The sequence below is a fragment of the Ciona robusta genome, chromosome 1 (genome assembly GCF_009617815.1).
Source record: "Ciona robusta chromosome 1, ASM961781v2".
Classification (NCBI taxonomy): Eukaryota; Metazoa; Chordata; class Ascidiacea; order Phlebobranchia; family Cionidae; genus Ciona; species Ciona robusta.
Window position 1 is genome coordinate 7,660,211 of NC_143235.1, and position 18,943 is coordinate 7,679,153.

General features: G+C 35.4%; 2 protein-coding genes across 2 annotated transcripts; both read left to right on the plus strand.

Moving 5' to 3' along the window:
• The first annotated feature begins 2,982 nt into the window (after positions 1-2,982).
• On the plus strand, positions 2,983-4,833 carry LOC149742461 (interleukin-17C-like). The gene is made up of 3 exons (XM_089894038.1): positions 2,983-3,587; positions 3,702-3,947; positions 4,187-4,833. Exons 1-3 carry the CDS (start codon positions 3,424-3,426, stop codon positions 4,389-4,391), a joined length of 615 nt encoding a protein of 204 aa, XP_089750164.1. The 5' UTR covers positions 2,983-3,423; the 3' UTR covers positions 4,392-4,833.
• Positions 4,834-5,306: 473 nt separating this feature from the next.
• On the plus strand, positions 5,307-14,505 carry LOC149742462 (T-box transcription factor TBX20-like). Its single transcript, XM_089891770.1, has 9 exons — positions 5,307-5,531; positions 5,650-5,893; positions 6,106-6,242; positions 7,292-7,428; positions 9,626-9,784; positions 10,715-10,791; positions 12,693-12,787; positions 13,291-13,414; positions 14,090-14,505. Exons 1-9 carry the CDS (start codon positions 5,372-5,374, stop codon positions 14,280-14,282), a joined length of 1,326 nt encoding a protein of 441 aa, XP_089747896.1. The 5' UTR covers positions 5,307-5,371; the 3' UTR covers positions 14,283-14,505.
• The last annotated feature ends 4,438 nt before the right edge of the window (positions 14,506-18,943 follow it).

Below are 18,943 nucleotides of genomic sequence, written 5' to 3' on the forward strand. Positions count from 1 at the left end.
CGCTTACCAGTTTCCAAATGTAATTTTGGGGGAGATTGTTTTGGCTGAATATATAGAGAAAACTGTTAATGGAGATTACGCTTTGAGGTGATGTTAGTTTGCTTTGTATTGTTATTTAAACGTTCTGCTCTCGGCTTATGCAGTTTCACTCATGATTAATTAGCTGGCTTAGTAGTGACGTGAGCGGACACAAATATGTTTTGACTACAATCAATTATTATGGCAGAAAGAAATATCGATAAATATTTTCAAAATAGTAGTTTTCTATATTGTATATATTGGATTTTTACTTTTAGATGTGTAAAAATCAAATTATAGTTGAGTGGGAGAAGAAGAGACTCGGTGTAAAGCCTGCCTTTAAATCTCTTTTTACCGGTAACCTTGGCATAAGACGTGCCATTTAATAAATCTCTTTTACCCATATAACCATTCAATGATAGACGAAAAATGCTACCGTATTATTTGACAGTATATGCTGGCGGTCTATCAGAGGGCCCGGTAAAGATGATAACCAATTAAGGCGCTCTCTGTAAGATGATTTGTATAGAATACAATATTTATCAATCATTGTTTGAACAATATACCCATCATCGTTCGAATAGATCATTTATATTAATCAACCCCGTGTGTTTTCGAATTTGTAAAATTACCCCTGCTGTGTGCTAAATCGATAAATAGTGGTATCAACCAAAAAAACGTTATGTATTTTAAATTTGGAATTATTTGGCAATATCTGCTTCATCTCCCCCACCGAACTATACATTTGTTCAGACTGTTGAATTGGACCGAGGGCTATTGGGCATGCGGCGCAACAGCAAGTTCTTCTTCTACCAAACATTCTTGGTTGGAATAAATATAGTGACAGCAACCCGGTTCAAATTGAATGCGACTCTCTGTTTAAATGTTCCAGACACGACGTTTGCACGTTAAAACTTAAGCTTGTTTAAAAAATAAACAATGCTAATTGCGAACTATATACGCTGTCTTTGCTTTACAAAATACAACGACACTAACATAGTAAACTGTAACAATGAAATAATCTGGGTGTTTAATTCATTGTTCGTAATTATCGACACAGCATGATATCTGACGTAAAATCAGACATAGCCACGCAGACAGTATAGATGGTGGACATGGTTATTTAAATGCTGCAAACGTACCAGAGAATTTGAAACGGATTACAAATTTTGGTCGCATTTTTCTTATAAATTTTAATACAGATTAATAATGTTATTGTACTGTGGTGTAAGATGGGACATCGTTAGCGTCTGTATCCCATATTTCGTGAATGTGTTTTTTTACAACAACATACTTTTAGAGTCGCGAGGATACGGTTATAAAATTATGTGATTATTGTTTATTTACTACCAAGTGGGACAAAAAAGGCGAATGATGTCCTATCTTACCCCACCCTACTATAGTTCAAATGAGCAGTCATTTAATTTTTGCTATCACGTTTATATCTTGGTAAAATATATATTTCAACATAACCTTGCAGTATATGATGCAATGTAGATGTGCGTGTAGCACATATATACCAATACGGGAATATCGTTTCGGGGAACAAGCATTTCATTAACGTGACATGACCTGTGTATTATAGCAAATGGCTTGATGTATGATACCACGTTTCATGAAATCTAGTTTTTTACTTTTTTTGATCGGAGGGCATACACAAACATATATACCATTATTTTATTCTGTATGGGTGAGGTTCTTGAGGACCTGGGATTTAGGTCTGCTGATAACATCATTCGAGGACTACACTCGTACTCCCAGCGTCACAACCGAACGCACTTCCACACAATGTTTATCTTCGTTTGGGCAGTCACCACACATGCAACTTTGTGGGTAATTGTTTTCCTGTATATAACTGTTAATTTTGGCAACTCGTTATTGACCGCTGGGTTGGAGCAATGTGTGTTAAGTGCCTTGACCGAGGACAGCATATACGCCGATCAGTATACATGTTACCGTCGAGCATCGAACCGGGTACCCATAGGTTACGATACAAGCGCATAAACTACCAACCTCTCTGGTACGTATTGTATCATTTCTTTACTACAAATCGGTCTTTCGAGCTGAAAATTTAGTTTGAAAAGTGCCGAGTCAGCATAATCTGGTATTCAGCTATATAGAAACAATCGAAAAATTAAAACCTACTGAAGTCGTTATATTCACGAAGAAGTAATATTCATTATACCAAATCCAAAATACAGTTAAAATTTTTCTTAGTTGTTGAAAACTAGAAACGGTCAAATTTGAGTGACAATTTTTCTTCTCGAAAACAATAAAGTTCGGTGGTTCCCTTAGATCACTTTTGGACATCTCTTTATGTATGCCTCGTATTCTGACTACTATTCCAGCTACGTTAATATCAAGATCTCGTTAGAAAAGTCATAAAAATAAATTTAAAAGTAGATTTAAATTAGCCAGACGGTCTGTTGCTGATGTATGTTGCGTAGGATGCAACTGTGCGTAATGCATCCCTTTTGTGTAAAAATAGAAGTGACAAGTAGAATCTGTTTATCAAATGCAACTGAACACGTCATTTGTTTCTTTATGACGCAAACTGTCAAGTGCCGAATAAAGTCCAATAGTGTCAGTGCCCTGCCAAAAATACCGGGCTGCTATTTTTAACTCTTAGGTGCTGGTGCATGGAATGTACAGATAGTTACGCATAAGGACGGTTAAAGCACAGACTACTGCTTTCGGTCCGAATAATTAATGCTAAATACAAGCCGGGAATCCTAGAAATTACCGACTTTTCTATTTTTAACATTACTCCGTTTAAAGATATCACGATTGTTTACAAATGTACGATTTGTATTAACCCCATTAAATAATTGTATTTTATACATTAATTCATTTGATTGAATTCCTAAATTACGCAAGTCTGGTGCAATATTAATACTTTACGTCAATAATTTTTTTTACAACATCTGTTAAGTTGAAATCTTACTTTTGTTTTTGCGGGTGGTATAGTTTGACGTATATGCAACTGAGTCATGTCATTTACTCGCTTATGAGTGAAGTGGTGTGTTGGCGAACAGTTTAGGAGTAATTAAAGTGGTCAGCAAGACAAAACTATTACTCAACAGTTAGCGTATCAGTTGCGCTGAACAGAAAGCATGCCTTTGTTGTGACGTATTTTCGAAACGTGTGTTGGGACGCCGCCGTCCAATTAATGCGTAACATCCGGAATTAACTCGCGGGGAAGACCCTAATTTCTTGAATAAAACGTGACATTAGTGGTTAATTGGAAATTAGGATTTTTATAAAAAGTACCACACGACTACTTCTTCATGTCACTTTCGACTGCAGAGTATAAATATTGTAACTGTACAGTTGGTTTTTATATCCGAACATCGACTTAAATATATATTGAGTATCTTTGGATTAGAGAAGAACCAAACATACAGAATGCCTCAATCTATCAGCTTGGTGTCTCTTTTTGCTTTAGTTATGGTGCAAATAATGATAAACAACACCGAAGGTTCTCCGATTTTAGATTTACTGCAATACGAGGAAAAAGACGGCGAATATGAATTGGTGAAAAAATCAATACCAACTTTGGACAAAATTAAGTAAGTTTAGGTTTTGATCTGCGGTTTAAAGTTTAAGATTATTATTAATTCTAAGTGGTCAAAGTACAACAGTGGGACATAACTTTATTTTCTTATTACTCTATTGTTTTACAGGGAACTTTGTGGGAATGATGAAATTTGCATTAGGTACAACGAAGTTTATGCTCAAGTACTGAACGATACCGAGTATGCAAGCCAGTTCACTGATATTGATGTGACTAACGACAAATCACAAAATGGTGGTAAAAAACAGAGAACAAAGCGGAGCCTTCAATGTCCGACGTTTAACCCAGCCAGCACAAGTGTCGAGCAAAGAAGCTTATCGCCATGGACATATGTGATTCACCAAGACCGTAATAGGTAAGATTAAGCGAAAATGTCTATTTTTGCTTCTAGTAATGTCCACATTTGATGTAATAGCAGTAGAATAGTAAGCAAGCATATACACTATTAACACAGTCCTTTGTAGTGGGTAGTATAGGCTGTAGTGACATGAGATATAATAACTCATAAAACATTTAATGTTCTGATTTGTCCCCATTTAATGTGATTTCGGCTTTAAACAAAACTTTAAAACAATTCTTTTTTTCTTATTAAAGGCGACCAAGCACAATCTTGCAAGCTAAGTGCTTATGTTATGGCTGCTATGACATGGACAGTCCTACGCTGGCGGAAAACATAAACCTCGTCAGTACTCCTATTCGATACAGTGTTAGATTGCCCAAAAGAATAAACGGTGCATGGGTACGAAGACCATATAACATACAACGAGGTTGCCAATGTCAAGTGCCTTTGTACATGTAACATTCTTGCTGTGCTAAAATCTTTTTATACAACTTGAACTTTCGAACCGCCTACACTGTGTTTTTTAATTCACTGATACAGCAACCGCTGTACGGTGCTAGAGTGCGAGCAATCACATCAATACGAGTGCCCACAAACAATTTCTGGGACAATCGTTCCGAATATATTTTTACTTTTTTGAAAATTTGTTTTTTTTCATTTAATACTTCGTTTCGTAACGCTTCAATTTTACTGTACATATTTATTTTTATTTATCAGTATAAAATGTCGAATAAACAATAAATATATTAATTGTACCTTTACATGCGTTTATAAACTTTTATCAGTGTTATCTATTTTGCATAACAACACATATATTAGAGTTATTTATTAAAAAAACTATCTTTAAATTAAATATATGACTTTTTATTGCATTTTTATCAAATCTATTTTATGTGAATTAAACAAATATTCTTAAATATGTAGTTTCTTTTCACTTTTCTGCAGAGGCTAATAACAGGGCTCGGGTCGAGTAAGTAGCGTCGCTTTCGATAAAGACATTTAACCGTCGAGACGAGTGCTAACGTTGCATCTGCTTAATGCGTATTTAGTCGTCGCTCCTACGCGTAATGTAATTATTCCCTTTTCAAAATGGCGTCAAGCGTCGGAATATAGAGCCCACGTTGTAGCAAGCCCAATGACTTACTGGTACGCGACGTGCAGACCAACAGCCTCAGTATGGAACACATGTTCAGGGAAATAGTAAAATATTCGCATATTTTGTTAAAGATTAAGAAGGCAAAATGGGTATATATGCTTCGCATAAGAGAGAATATATTTTATATACATTTAGATTTTGTTGAGTCAATTTAAAGAAAGTTTTACTAATCTTTTTACTTTATATATATTAAGTTGTTGTATATTTAGATTCGTTTGCGATTATATAACCTAATATGAAACTTGTTGTATATTAATAAAAATACCTTCTAAAAGAAATAAAAATGAGTTTGGAAACTGCGGACAATTCTAAAGCGACGAAAATGTCATCGCGGGCAAACGCTTTTTCGATAGAGTCTCTTATTGCAGAAAGCAAACCTACAACGGTTGATGAAAAACATGAAAGTAATCCAGAGGTTAAACACCAAGGACGAATCCATAAAGGTATCGGAAAAGTTAAAACAATTGTTTCGTTTTTTTTTAATATGCTATTTAGAAGCACTAAATAAAATTTGTAAAACGACGTAATGCACTGTTACATGTATTTATATAATCCCTACAGGTAAATCGGGATTTGACGATTCCAAAAACGTTACGATCAAACACCGTAGTCAATCGTCGCATGGCGGCGGGAAATCGGAGCTTGAAAGCCCGCTGGAAACAATCGCAGCTCCCGAGGAACTTCCGGCATCGACGAAACCGAAACATCCGTCGCTCGTAGACTTAAAATGTATTCTGGAAACAAAAGATTTGTGGGGAAAATTTCACGAACTCGGAACTGAAATGATAATCACAAAGTCAGGAAGGTAAACTTAATATTTCTATTTAAAAGTTATGCAAAACCATAACACGGCTGTATATCAGGTCATAACTGCTTCGCGAATTGTTTGTGTAAAATGGCTTTACAAGTTATTTAAATAAACATTTTTTTAGGAAATTGTTATACGAACGCTTATTGCGTAAAACTTAACTAATCTACAACTTGACTAATTTCAAAAAAATGAAATGTTTCGTACAGACGAATGTTCCCAACCGTACGAGTCTCATTTTGCAAAGGAGACGCGAATGAAAAATACATCGTTGTCATGGACATCGTTCCAGTAGATAATAAGAGATACAGATATGCTTATCATAGATCGAGCTGGTTAGTTGCGGGTAAGAGTTTAAAGTTAAATGTAAAAGTTTTAAACCACGTTTGTTTTAATGGATACTTTTGTTCAACCAATTATTACAAAGTACAATATATTTACAGTTATAATTATACGCTACCACATTCACGAATCCCTTTTTTAAACATATAGCAAAGTTTAACAAATTGGACTTAAGTACTATATAGAATGGTGGGGGTAAGATGGGACACCTTTAGCGCATAATATCCATATATACTGATTGTGTTTTAAACAATTAACAACGATCTATCGAAGTTGTGGGTTTACGGTTTTATAATTCCTTCAATGTTCTTTGTTTACCACCAAATTAGACGAGAAAATAAAATGAACAGGTCTACCATCTTCCCCCGCCTACTGTATATTACAACTGATTTTTTTCAAGCATTTTAATGTCTATAGTTGCCTTCTGCTATACATATATCTATATACGCGTATTTTAAATGCGTTTGTTTTCTGTATTTTCTAATTAAAACCCAAATTGGACTCTATCAACATGCGACTTATGTAAACACGCGTTTTCCTTATTCGTTAAATTTGTCTGCGTGTATTATTTTTATTAAAAGTAAAGACGCTGTTAATTAAAAAACACATGCTGTAATGTTTTATATCGTCCCACTCGGAAGTAAACACGGAATATTTAAAAACTTGTAAATATAAAACCGTATCCTCACGATCCTCGTCATAGGTCGTGGTTAATTGTTGGAAAGGCATGCTATAAATGCCTATTTATTTGTGATTAACCGATCGACCCCAATTTTAAGGTTTATAAATTATCAATTGCGACGCTAACACAAATAGTTCCACTCCAACAAGATATATTACAGTGGGGTCAAATAGGACTCTGTTACTACATACATTCTATATATCCTGGTCGTGTTTGATACAACTTACAACCCGTTTTTAGAGTCGCGGGCTATGTTGATATAATTCTGTAAATATTACTTGTTTACTTCCAATTATGGGGTGAGAAAATAAAATAAAACCATATTCAATTTTACCTTACTGTGCTGAACCAACATCCTGATTCTATCCCAGGTAAAGCTGATCCTCCTCTTCAACCGAGACTCTATGTACATCCGGACTCGCCACTAAGCGGCGCTCAAGTGTGCAAACAAATGTGTTCATTTGAAAAACTAAAACTGACCAATAACGAACTGGATCAAAATAGTCACGTGAGTAATTTCTTAAAATTTTAATTCCATGAAAAAAATAATCAACTTTTAGTTTTTTTGCATCCAAAATTTTGAAATTACTTTTCGTACAAATCTTCCAGGCAAAATAAGTTACTTTTCATAAACGTGTGTCGCGAATGCTTTCGGTCGACCTCTAAAGTTTGTATAATAAATTGCAGACAGACTTGTAAAAATCATACAGTTGTGTAACTATTTTTTTGTAAACTGTGTTATAACAAGTAGGCGAATGTTAATTGTCTGTTTCCTTTCGTTGTTCTCTGATTGCTTAAATTTTACTTGCCGCATTCCAGTCCTATAAAAGCGATCCTTTGGAACTCGCCACGTGATTTTTTTGAAAAAAAATTATGTTCGTGTGTTTGAGACTGTGGTGTGGTATATATCCTTTAAAATGGCCATTTTGGTGTAAAGTAGTAACAGCAGTTGCATGTGTCAATTATTTGTAACGTTCAACACAATTCCATATCAGTCGTTCACAACACCAAAAGGTAATTTATACCAGCTGTAGTGTCCTATAGTAAATATGTTGCAACAGATCCAAAAAGCGATTCGTTTTTACACCAAAATTGGTTAACAGTAGCAATTAGGTCTTATAGCTAAACAACGCATCGGAATAGTATATAAGGTTCTGTCCTTGGTCGTGGCAGATTTGTAACATTCGACCTTGAATGAGGGCTATCTGCATGAGACGTTGTTAGCGACTTAACACTTTACCCGAACCTGTCCCAGGACGTAAGAGGTTGGAATGATTAATTAGTTTACTTATCGTTATCACTGCGAATCTGTGGCGGATTGGGCGCTGTGATCTGCAGGCGTTTTCAATGCGTTGAGGTTATAGAATTGAAACTGTAGCGTTTAAAGCTATATCAGAGGCAAAGGGTTTAATTTATTCTATCGTTTATTAACTGAGGTTTACCGGCTAGAGGTATTTAATGAAAAGTATCGACGGCTTGGGTGAGCGGGTTGGAGCCGGTACGAGTGAAAATAAAGACACTTGGTTCAAGCTTTTATCACTTGGCGTTGTTCAACTTGGACTAAATGCAGGGTCGCCTGAGATCGTGACGTCAGTGAGGCAGAAGTAGCGGATTGTCAACGGCGAAGATAGCGAATGACAAATGAGCAGCCATATAACGAAGTTCAAGTGCTGGAATACGCGAATGGCGCTCTGCTGATCGATTGTTAAAAGCACACTGACGCTTCGATGTAATTATAACTCCACGTAATTGATCACTCGACAACGAACAAAGTTATGTTTATCGCGGGTTTACATGCAATCGTTGCAGTATTGCCATTCCAATACACTGTGTTACAAACGCGGGTTTTATGTTCATTTCTTGTTACGCAACCTGTTTCAAAATGTAAGCCATGTAGAAATATGCACCACACAAGTTTTGAAAAAAAAGTAATTTAAGGTAAAAAGTATTAAAGTACTTTATAATAATGTAAATGTCGACAAAATTTATACTTGACAGATTGTATATCGGTAACTTCAGATGGGGTAAACTGTGTACATATAAAAGGGTGGTGTAAGATGTGACCATTTTCCCGCCTTATTGTTTGGTGTTAAACAAAATAAATTACCGAATCCTCTTACCATCGCCGCGCGACTCATTACTAATAAAATATGATTTTAAAACTCTAAAAGATGACTCTAAAACGCGTGACTTTAAAAGAGATACTCATACCTCATAGCATAGTACAAATCTAAACATTAATACGTACAAAGACACTCATATTGTACAGCTCAGTAGCAGTACATGCGAGTAATATTCGCGTGCGTGTATATATAGTATTTTATTCGTTTAAATTGCATTTTCTAACTTAAACTATTCATTAATCTTTTGTTGTAATCTCTGTTGGGTGCAACAGGGACACTTTTAGCGCATTATATTCAAATATCGTGATTGTGTTTTAAACAATTAGCAGTGGTATATGATGGAAGTTGTGAGGATACGGTTTTATAACTCTTTAAATGTTCTTTGTTTACTACTAAATTGGACGAGCTACTGTGGCTGCCAGGCATAAGATATTTTGGAAGCATTGCTTTTGATATTGAATACTTTAATTACGACCCTGAAAGATTGTTAAAACACGTCCTGAAAATATGAGATATTATTTGCTAACGGTATCCATCTTACCCAACAGTACATTAAAAGAATTGATCAAATATTGTTTACAGGTGATCCTTAACTCAATGCACAAATATCAACCACGTATACATGTTATAAGAAAAGACAGAGACGATACTGACTTATCTAATCTTACAAAGGAGCAATATAAGACTTTTATCTTCCCGGAAACCCAATTCACAGCTGTTACAGCCTATCAAAACCAACTGGTAAGTTTGAGCTAGTTGTCCAATACTTGTAAATGAATGAAACGTTTTTATCCTCTATATAACACGGGGGTTCTGTTTCAAACATCTTATACTTACACATGTTTTTCCAAATTCAAGTTTAAATAACGAAATACAAGTGCATATAAATGATAAATAAAGGAGCGTGTACAGCTCATTTATATAACTGTTATGTGATTCCCTCTACAATTTGCTTAACTACGAACGATATAGACTTTGTTTTGGTCTTAGAAGATGCATTGTAATCACAGTTTAATTTTGAAAGTTCTATTTGGTGTTTGTGCAGGTGCAAAGTCATATGAGTGAACTTAGCGTGTTTATTTATTATAGTTAAATTAACAACTTTTAGAGGAGTTAAAATGACATATCAACATCATCGAATATCTAAATAAACATGTCGGAGTAACAAATTAACATTAAACTAGTTTCATGTCATATGCGTTCTTCTGTAGCAAATGGTTGAATTTTTCCCATCGACCTGATTCGACTTATAAATTATAATGTAGGTCAGCGTATACATTTTTTATTACAATGGTGGAATTTCTAACGAAAAGATGGGAAAGTGGTTTGTACTTTTTTAACATTTCGTTAAAAGATGTTCCATCAAATATATATTATTTTATTTTCATAAAAAAACATGTGTTAAGTGAGCACTTCCGGTTTTATAGTACTTTGGGGTAAGATGAATTCCGTTAATATTTCATATTTTATTATCGGGTTTTTGAGAATTACCAACGCTGTAGTTTAAAGTCGCGAGGATGCGGTTATTTAATTTTGTAAGTATTCTTCGTTTAAAAAAATGGAACGTTAAAAAAGAAGGAAACAAATTCAATCTTACCCCGCCCTTCTATATTCATTATGTTTCTTAACGAACTGTTGGAAAGTTAAAAAGTTTATTTGTTTTCACCTCAGATCACACGGCTAAAAATCGACAGTAACCCATTCGCAAAAGGTTTTCGTGATTCTTCAAGAATGAACGAATTTGAAAGGTTGGTTATGTTTTTATAAGTTCATTCCAAAAGTTGTGTTTATATCATAGCCGATCTAATGCAGAATACCATGAACGCTATTTCGGTAATATTCGTATTCAATTTGTCGTTACGGCAGTTTATTTGTTGCACATTCTGCGTCGCCTAAAATAAATTACCATTTAAGAATCAATTGAATGTTAAATTTGATTGAATATTTCGAATTTAAACAAATACAATGGGACTTCGCATTTGAGTTTTAGACGAATGCGACTCTAAGTTGATATATCTATATCCGGAGTCAAGAGTTATTACGAAAATTGTGCGCAATGTGGCGTGATAGGCCCATAACCAAATCGAAAGGCGCGATTATTTTATTAGCTTATGGATTTCTATTCGGCTGAGTTATATCTGTTCATTATTTATCCATTTAAGCTTCAACATTAAATGACTCATATTGTGTTACCGGTCGCTTGATAGAGCGATTAAATTGACTTTGCTTGGCGTAAAGGTGTCGTCTGTCGCATGAGTATGATGTAACAAAGTTAACTGTGACATCTCATAAACCGATTATGATGGCACCTTGACGCCACATTATAACGGCGAACAGCAGCGCCCTTCATTTTCGATCATCTTTAAACATGGCGGCAGAAAAATATTCACCTAAAAATATGAAAACCAATCGCAACGACCTGCAGTGGTAAGGCGGGCACGTGACACGAAAGTGAGCGTCCAATCAACGTCACGAACGCTTGCCCGGGTTTGAAAATTAAAATGCAGCAAAATATTCGGCGCTTGGGGTAATGAAATCAAAGCGTGCTGTTTTCAGCTAAAAGCTTAGGTGGCCGACATCATTATAAAGCGACTCCATGAATAATTAATTGGCCGTTTTAAGAGTGATCTCGTCAGAAGTCAATTTTTACTCGATATCGTACCCTCTCCCTCGTCCCGTGCTCCGCGACACGTCACACATTTGCAAAGCACTTGCCAACTGCCGCGCCCCTTTCAGCCGATCGACACAGCGGCCGCGTTAATAAAATCGAAAACACAACCCGGCTTCGCTAATGAATTCCCCGGAACGTTCTCGCGTCTGGCTCCCACCTACAGAGCTGCCCACCCGTGTTTTGCTGCCAGCTGTGTGGTTGGCGGACTGTGACATTCCGCTGACATGTCAATTGATGAAAAATTAAACAAAAATATCCAGATGTCAATAAGTCGGTTATGTGTCTGTTGTTTACTTAATATTACATAATCAAAGAAAAATAAAGGAAAAAATATTAAAAACCATAATCAAAGCTAAAAAATACCTACCGAAAACACCGAGTTTAAAGAAAATATTAAATTCAAAGCTGCCCAGAGGTTAGAGCAAACAGTGCTGGCATCACTAGCTCGCCTCAGCAAGGGGTAACGAAGTTAAAACCGACCCAGGTTCTATCGAATTAGCAGCGATCTTAGCGGCCGTTAAAAGCCGCTGCTCGTTTATCGGATTAACGTGGCACCATTCTAGTGCAGTGTGGATCATCGCTGTGCAAGACAAAGTAGGCCCACCGACCAGGAAATAGATATTCTTGTCCTGGATCTCTGCGCCTGCCACCCACTGACGCAAAAAAGTTTTTCAATAATTAGACGCATTACTTGGGAAAAAATGAATAAATTGGCGAAAACGTTCAACCAATTAATGCGAATAAATATCAGTAAATAATAAAGTCTAATAAACGCGCAAGAAAATTTTTTTGAAAAAATTAATATTTACACGCAGTATCGGCGTCTCTATGTTTTAAAAAATATTAAAAAAAAATTATTTTAATAAATAATATAACAGATGTTATGCCTTCAACTGCCTTATATCAGCAAAACAAATGCTGCACCTAAAATTTAACAGTTTTTAAATATAAATATCTTATTTGTTCCGTGTGTTTCAGAGATTCTGTCGAAGGCATGTTATCAGATGCTCGTCTAGTTCAACCCTCTACCGCAAACATGCGGATGCTGCTACATGAGAGTTACGGCCACCAGGGTATGTTTTAACGCTACATTGCTTTGTACGGCTGATCATATTAACTTTTTGAGTTATAAATAATATTAATGAAAAAAACATATTAAGTTATTTTTTGAAATTTTGTTATTACTGTATGCAACTCAATAGTGTATAAAATGTGCGCTACCGGAAAGGAATATTGGTCTTTTTTTATTAGAAGTTAATTACACAAATACTACAGTGTTGTTGATATAAAGTTTTCATTTTTACCAAAATCAACTTGAAAAGTTACATCAACTTTTATCATTTATAGTTTAGTTTTCATCGTATTGTAGAGTGGAGAAGATGGGACATGTTTTTATTCTCGTCCTTTTGGTAATACACAAAGAATACTCATATAAATAAAGAATCCCCATTCTAGAGCATTGCTAATTGCTTATAACAAAATTATGGGATTTAGGTTCCCACAGTATATTATGCTATATTGTCCCACAATATTATATATTTTAAGAAAGTCTAATTATTCATTACTCAACTGATAGAACTCCGTTTAACATCAAGACGAGATTCCTTTCCAACTCAACAAGATTTTCCTCGAATTGTTCAAAATCTCGCCTTGTCAAGATTCGCCTCGCCATCTTCGTATAGAAACGCTCCGAGTTTCGGGTGAGAATTGAAAAACCTATGACACAAATGCATGAATGATACTCATATTTCCTCGCTCGGCGGGACAATGACAGTCGTTATAACATGGGTAGTGTTTCATACACCTCGTGCCAGCTTATACGAGTTACCACGCATAGTCGATGTGATTGATTATTTTGTGTTTTTTTCTGTGTGGCTAAAGAAAGTACTGACGTTTATAAATACAATTGGGAATTTGAATATAGTTTTATTAAAAATTGTAGTTGGTGTCGTAAAAATTTACCTCATATTTTGAAATAAATATGCCAATGCAAAAATACAAGTTTTTGAAGTTGGTCGTTGTTACCGGTGTTGGCGTATGCGTTGCTGTGCAAAACCACCATTGCTCCAGTCCAATGGCTTCTATTGCCAAACATAAAATATAATAAAGCACCAATCTTTCACAATGACAATTTGTGGTAACTCGTAAGTGGGCACGAAGTGATGAAAAAAGAGCACCGGTGTTATAACGATTATATTGTTGCGCCGCCACGCGAGAACTAATAAGTTATACATTTATTCATTCATCTTATATTTTGCTTAATGACCCCATCACCTCACGATACATATTATGCTTATATGCGTGTAGGACATTCTGTTGAATATGTTCTAAATTCATAATAGCATGCAAAGATTAACCTTATTTGTCTTCTTAAGTTCAACGTTGAGTCAACATTTCACATTACAACGAAACCAGAGTCTTCAAGCTGCTGCTGCAGCTCTAACACATTATCAAGTCCTCCGTCGTTTCCACCCGTATCTAATGACACCAGCGCTGAATTCCGTTAACACACTCACCAGTACGAGTGAAAATAAGCCAGTAAAGAACGCTCCAAAACCAGAACATTGAAAATTGTTGTTCGGGCGTTATATTTGCTTATCTGTATCCACAGTTCAATGTTTTTAATTATTTTGCACAACTTAGTTTCGTGTTTGGCTGCGACGATTAATATGTGATTTGTTATGTTCAAAACGCAATCAACATGTGATCAAATTTTTTTTAGCTTTCGTATAACGTAACTTCGTAAGTGCGCGTTTATTTTACTTATTGTTTTTAATAAACGTTGATTTATAACTCTTGTTTGTATACATAATTTACCGTTTATGGCATCGTTGGTGCCATTGCTGTAGGACATCAACCTCCGACCAAGTAATCTCCGGTTCATATGCAAGCGTTAAACCCACTTACATATGCGTTATACTTCGCGTCGTTATGTGTTTTTCTTTCTGACGTCAAATCAAAGACACCAAGCGTGTTCGTAGTGTTTGGAAGGATTAGCTGCTGACGTTTTTTCGGTCTAATCACGAGATCACACCAAGAACTAGTTTATCATTGTAATGCGCCCGAGTTCGTAATATCCGGTGTTATTGTCGGACATTGTTTTGACTCACGGTCGTCGATAGTCATGCATAACCACGGACAGGAAGTTTCCCGCTGTGTTATAACATCTATACACCCAATCCCACATGTACTGAATCTGCATAATTGAACAATATTCTAGCTAATAAACGTAACGAATAACGTTTAATAATAAGTATGTTTACGTTACTGTATATATTAAAGGTATCGCTGCTAGTTACTATTATTGAAAAAAATTGCAACAAACTAAAATGATTAAATTTATGATGAATATATTTAGAAGTACAAATATAGGCCTAAAACTCCAGCTCTTGATTAGTTGTTACAGCAGTCTTTGTTTCAGTGAAATGTTTATTTCAATGTTTCGACGTTTGATCGCAGCTGATCCTCGTCGGCCCCGGAGAATGATTTTATATTCTCTCCGTGCTTAAAAAAAATAAAAGTAGGAAGTTCGGTGACGTTATATTTGTATGCCAGAGTTTGATCAACAGTCACATCAACTTTTAAGAAGACAGCCTGCTCTGAATTTTCTCCAGCAATTTTTTCATACTTTGGGGCAATCTCACGGCATGGCCAACACCAGTCGGCGAAAAAATCGAGCACCACAAGTTTGCTGCCAGCTGTGGCCAATTGATTTTCGAATTCTTCTTTATTTGCGATTGCAATAACCATGATACTTTTTATAAAGTTTAATTACTGTATTTAAATTAGGTTAACCTGAAAATATATTTGCAAATTAAGTGTTTAAAAATAAACGTAAAAATTGAAACGCACTAGAAAACATTAATTACTCATCATTATTGTCATTTTTGTTAATTTCCTTTTCTTCGTGGCTTCAATTTCCTTGCTATCGTATTCAAAGTTATTTATGTTTCATGTTGTTATACGCATATGACATAAAACTGGCGTCATATATAACCATACAACCCTACCCCACTGGAACACGAACTTAAATTCTTTGCTTATTTGGCAACACATGAATGTATATAAACCAACCAATGACGTCATATCCGGTTTGCCGAGGCATGTTTAAAACAGTCTATTTTATGAACTTTGGTTTAAAATAAACGCTCGGGTGAATGCCCCTAATATTAATTGTGCACGACGATTCATAATATTTGTAGCGGTTGATTGTGTTTCGGGAAGAGCGACTACAAACGCGATATAAGGGCGACTAGAAACACTTCTAACAAAAAAACGCTATAAGAATTAAAACACTTCCAAACTAGTATTTAAAAACACTGGCTGATCGATGCGTATCATGCAAAACAGAAACTTTAATATTCGCGTATTATTTCTGACCCAAAGTTAAAGAACTCTGGTATAAAGTTGAAAATTATAATTATTTAAGCGTAAGGAGGCCTTTTAGCTTTTACCTGAGTCACCTTTTATTTGGAATTACTGACAGTCTTGTAAATTCCTTACCATTGTATATTTACAAATGTAGAATACAAGCAAAACCACCTGATTTTAAAATTCTTATATATGACATAGAAAATGCTCAAGTTACGGAATTAAATATTGCTCAAACATGTGGAGGAACAGCCGTTGCAAACCAGAAGGCTTCGGTTCGAATCTAAGATTGGTTACTTAGTTGGTTGGCAGTTGTTTGTTGGGCGAAACAAGCCTCCTTGTACCCCTAGTCGATATTGTTTCTAATATTTTGAAGCTTAAAACCTTTTTCAAACATACAGCCATTGTAAACAGTAACGCTTGGTTGATTATAAACCTGGCGACTTCAGATTTACTAATGCGCATTTATCTACTTTCTATTGGTATTAAAGGAGTTTCATTTTCGGGTTCATATTGTTACCATGACATAGGATGGGCAGCAGTCATTCATGTTCTCGACTTGGAGCCACAGCGCTGTTGTCCAGACTCTAGCAAAACAAGCATAACCATTATGAGGACACAGCGATTGTGCATTTAGAAACCGGTTATATAGTGGGGTGGGGGAAGATGGGACACCTTTAGCACAAAATATATAAATATCCTAATCGTGTTTTAAACAATTAACAACGGTCTATGAAAGTCAAGGTTTTATAATTCTTTGAATGTTCTTTGTTTACTACCAAAATGTACGAGAAAATAGTTCGAAAAGGTGTCCCATCTTCCCCCATCCTATACTATAACTAATAATAAGTAAAAATCGTCCGGCTTCGGTTTTAAATATGGCGACATTTTATACAACTCTTGTATCTATAGGTGCGAAATATTTAAAGCATTGTATAAGCTCAGCGTGATGTTTAAATATAACATAGTAGGATGTGAAAAGATATGACACATTATCATTCTATTTTTCCGTCCTTTTAGTGGTAAACAAAGATAATTCAACAAATTACAAACCGTATCCTTGCGACTTCCATAGACCGTTGTTAACTGTTTAAAACACGATCAGGGTATTTGGATATTATATGCAAAAAAGTCTGGTTATACAGTATGGTGGTGAAAGATGGGACACCTTTAACACATAATATCCAAACAGCATCCTGATCATGTTTTAAACAATTAACAACGGTCTATGAAAGTCGTAAGGATACGGTTTCATAAATGTTTAAATGTTTTTTGTTTACTAACAAATACGATAAAAAATAGAATGAAAAGGTGTCCCATCTTCCCCCACCCTACTATATATACGTGTCATGATGTATTTTGGCCGGGCATTATCGCGGTTGCGCAGAAGGCAAAGCCAAAACACCCAGACCAAATTTAATGCAACCCAAAGTTAAAAATGGTTCGGGCACTACGTTTACACGTTGAAATTATTATTTTTTCTTAAAGCCAGTAGAAATGAGCAAAATGACCTAAAACGCGCACAGTTATATAGGTAGTAACTTCTAAGCGGGCACCAGAAAGTGTATAAAACAGAACACCTACATGTGAAATAACGACGCAGGTTACCCCGGTACGCGAGAATAAATAAGTGACATTTGTTCATATTAAAATATAAACCTCTGCACAAGACCTATCACATCTACAATAAGGAACAATACTATATCAGAGTAAAATTTAAGTAATTTCGGTTTTGAAACCGCGTGAGGCAAGACGTGTTGTCGCAACAAGCTAACGACTCGATACAGTAGTTATACCCAAAGTTAGTATAGACCAAGTTAGGAAACGGCGCTCGTGTCCGCCATTACGGAGCCCACAGAGCGTGAATCGCCTATACAAATGCATGGTCGGCATGTGTTCATTTAGTTCTTGTAAGCAATACAAAGCTAGAAAACACATATAGCGGTTGTTTTAACATTTAAAATATAATTTCTAATATAAATCTTGTTATATAATATTAAATCTAGGAATTAATGTGAAGTAAATTAATATTTTGACTGGTTTTCGGCGTACAGTGTGGTTTAACAGGGTACTTTACGTTGGCGATTAAGACTAGCAGCAATCAGCTTAGTTTACATAATAGTATATGATCATACCTACGAATCTACAGAACCATTCTTTACTACATTTATAATCCAACATAAGTGGACATGCAGCTCCAAACTGCTTAAGTACTAGCAGATAAGGTGTTCGCGTTTTCCGATTTCATAAAGACCCGTAACTTACTAATTAAAGCAGAGGACCAAAAATAGTAACTCAGTATTGTTTTCCACAATCTCACTTCGATATTAGGCAAATTTTACAAAGATACCTTAAGTTTCGTTGCCGGGTATACGTGTTAAGTTTGTGAGCCAAAAAGTAAAATCACGACAATTTACATGCAAAACTGCAGCTAGATACACCAGTTTATGGTAATGTTATGCGTTTTTGTTTGTATTTTTATATTTTAAACATGTTCTTTTATGTTTTTGGCTATAGTAAACTTGATATTTTCTGTTTTTTACTCTTTAATCGATTGAGTGTTCAATAAAAGTTGATTATTTTTGTGAGGTTTATTATTGTGATAAGATATAACATTAGTAGAAAACCATTTTTACTCGCAGAAGTGCTTGGTTTTTAAAAAATCGCAAAACTTAAACGAAAAACAGCACCCAGCAATGATAAAATGCTATGCCGTGGGCTCCGTAATGGTGGCTTCTATGACGTCATGGACGCGCGACAATGGATAACAAGACTCGTTGTTTTACAATCCGTTTCCTAACTTGGTCTATACTAACTTTGGTTATACCTACATGTATCATCCACCTGAAAAGGCAATT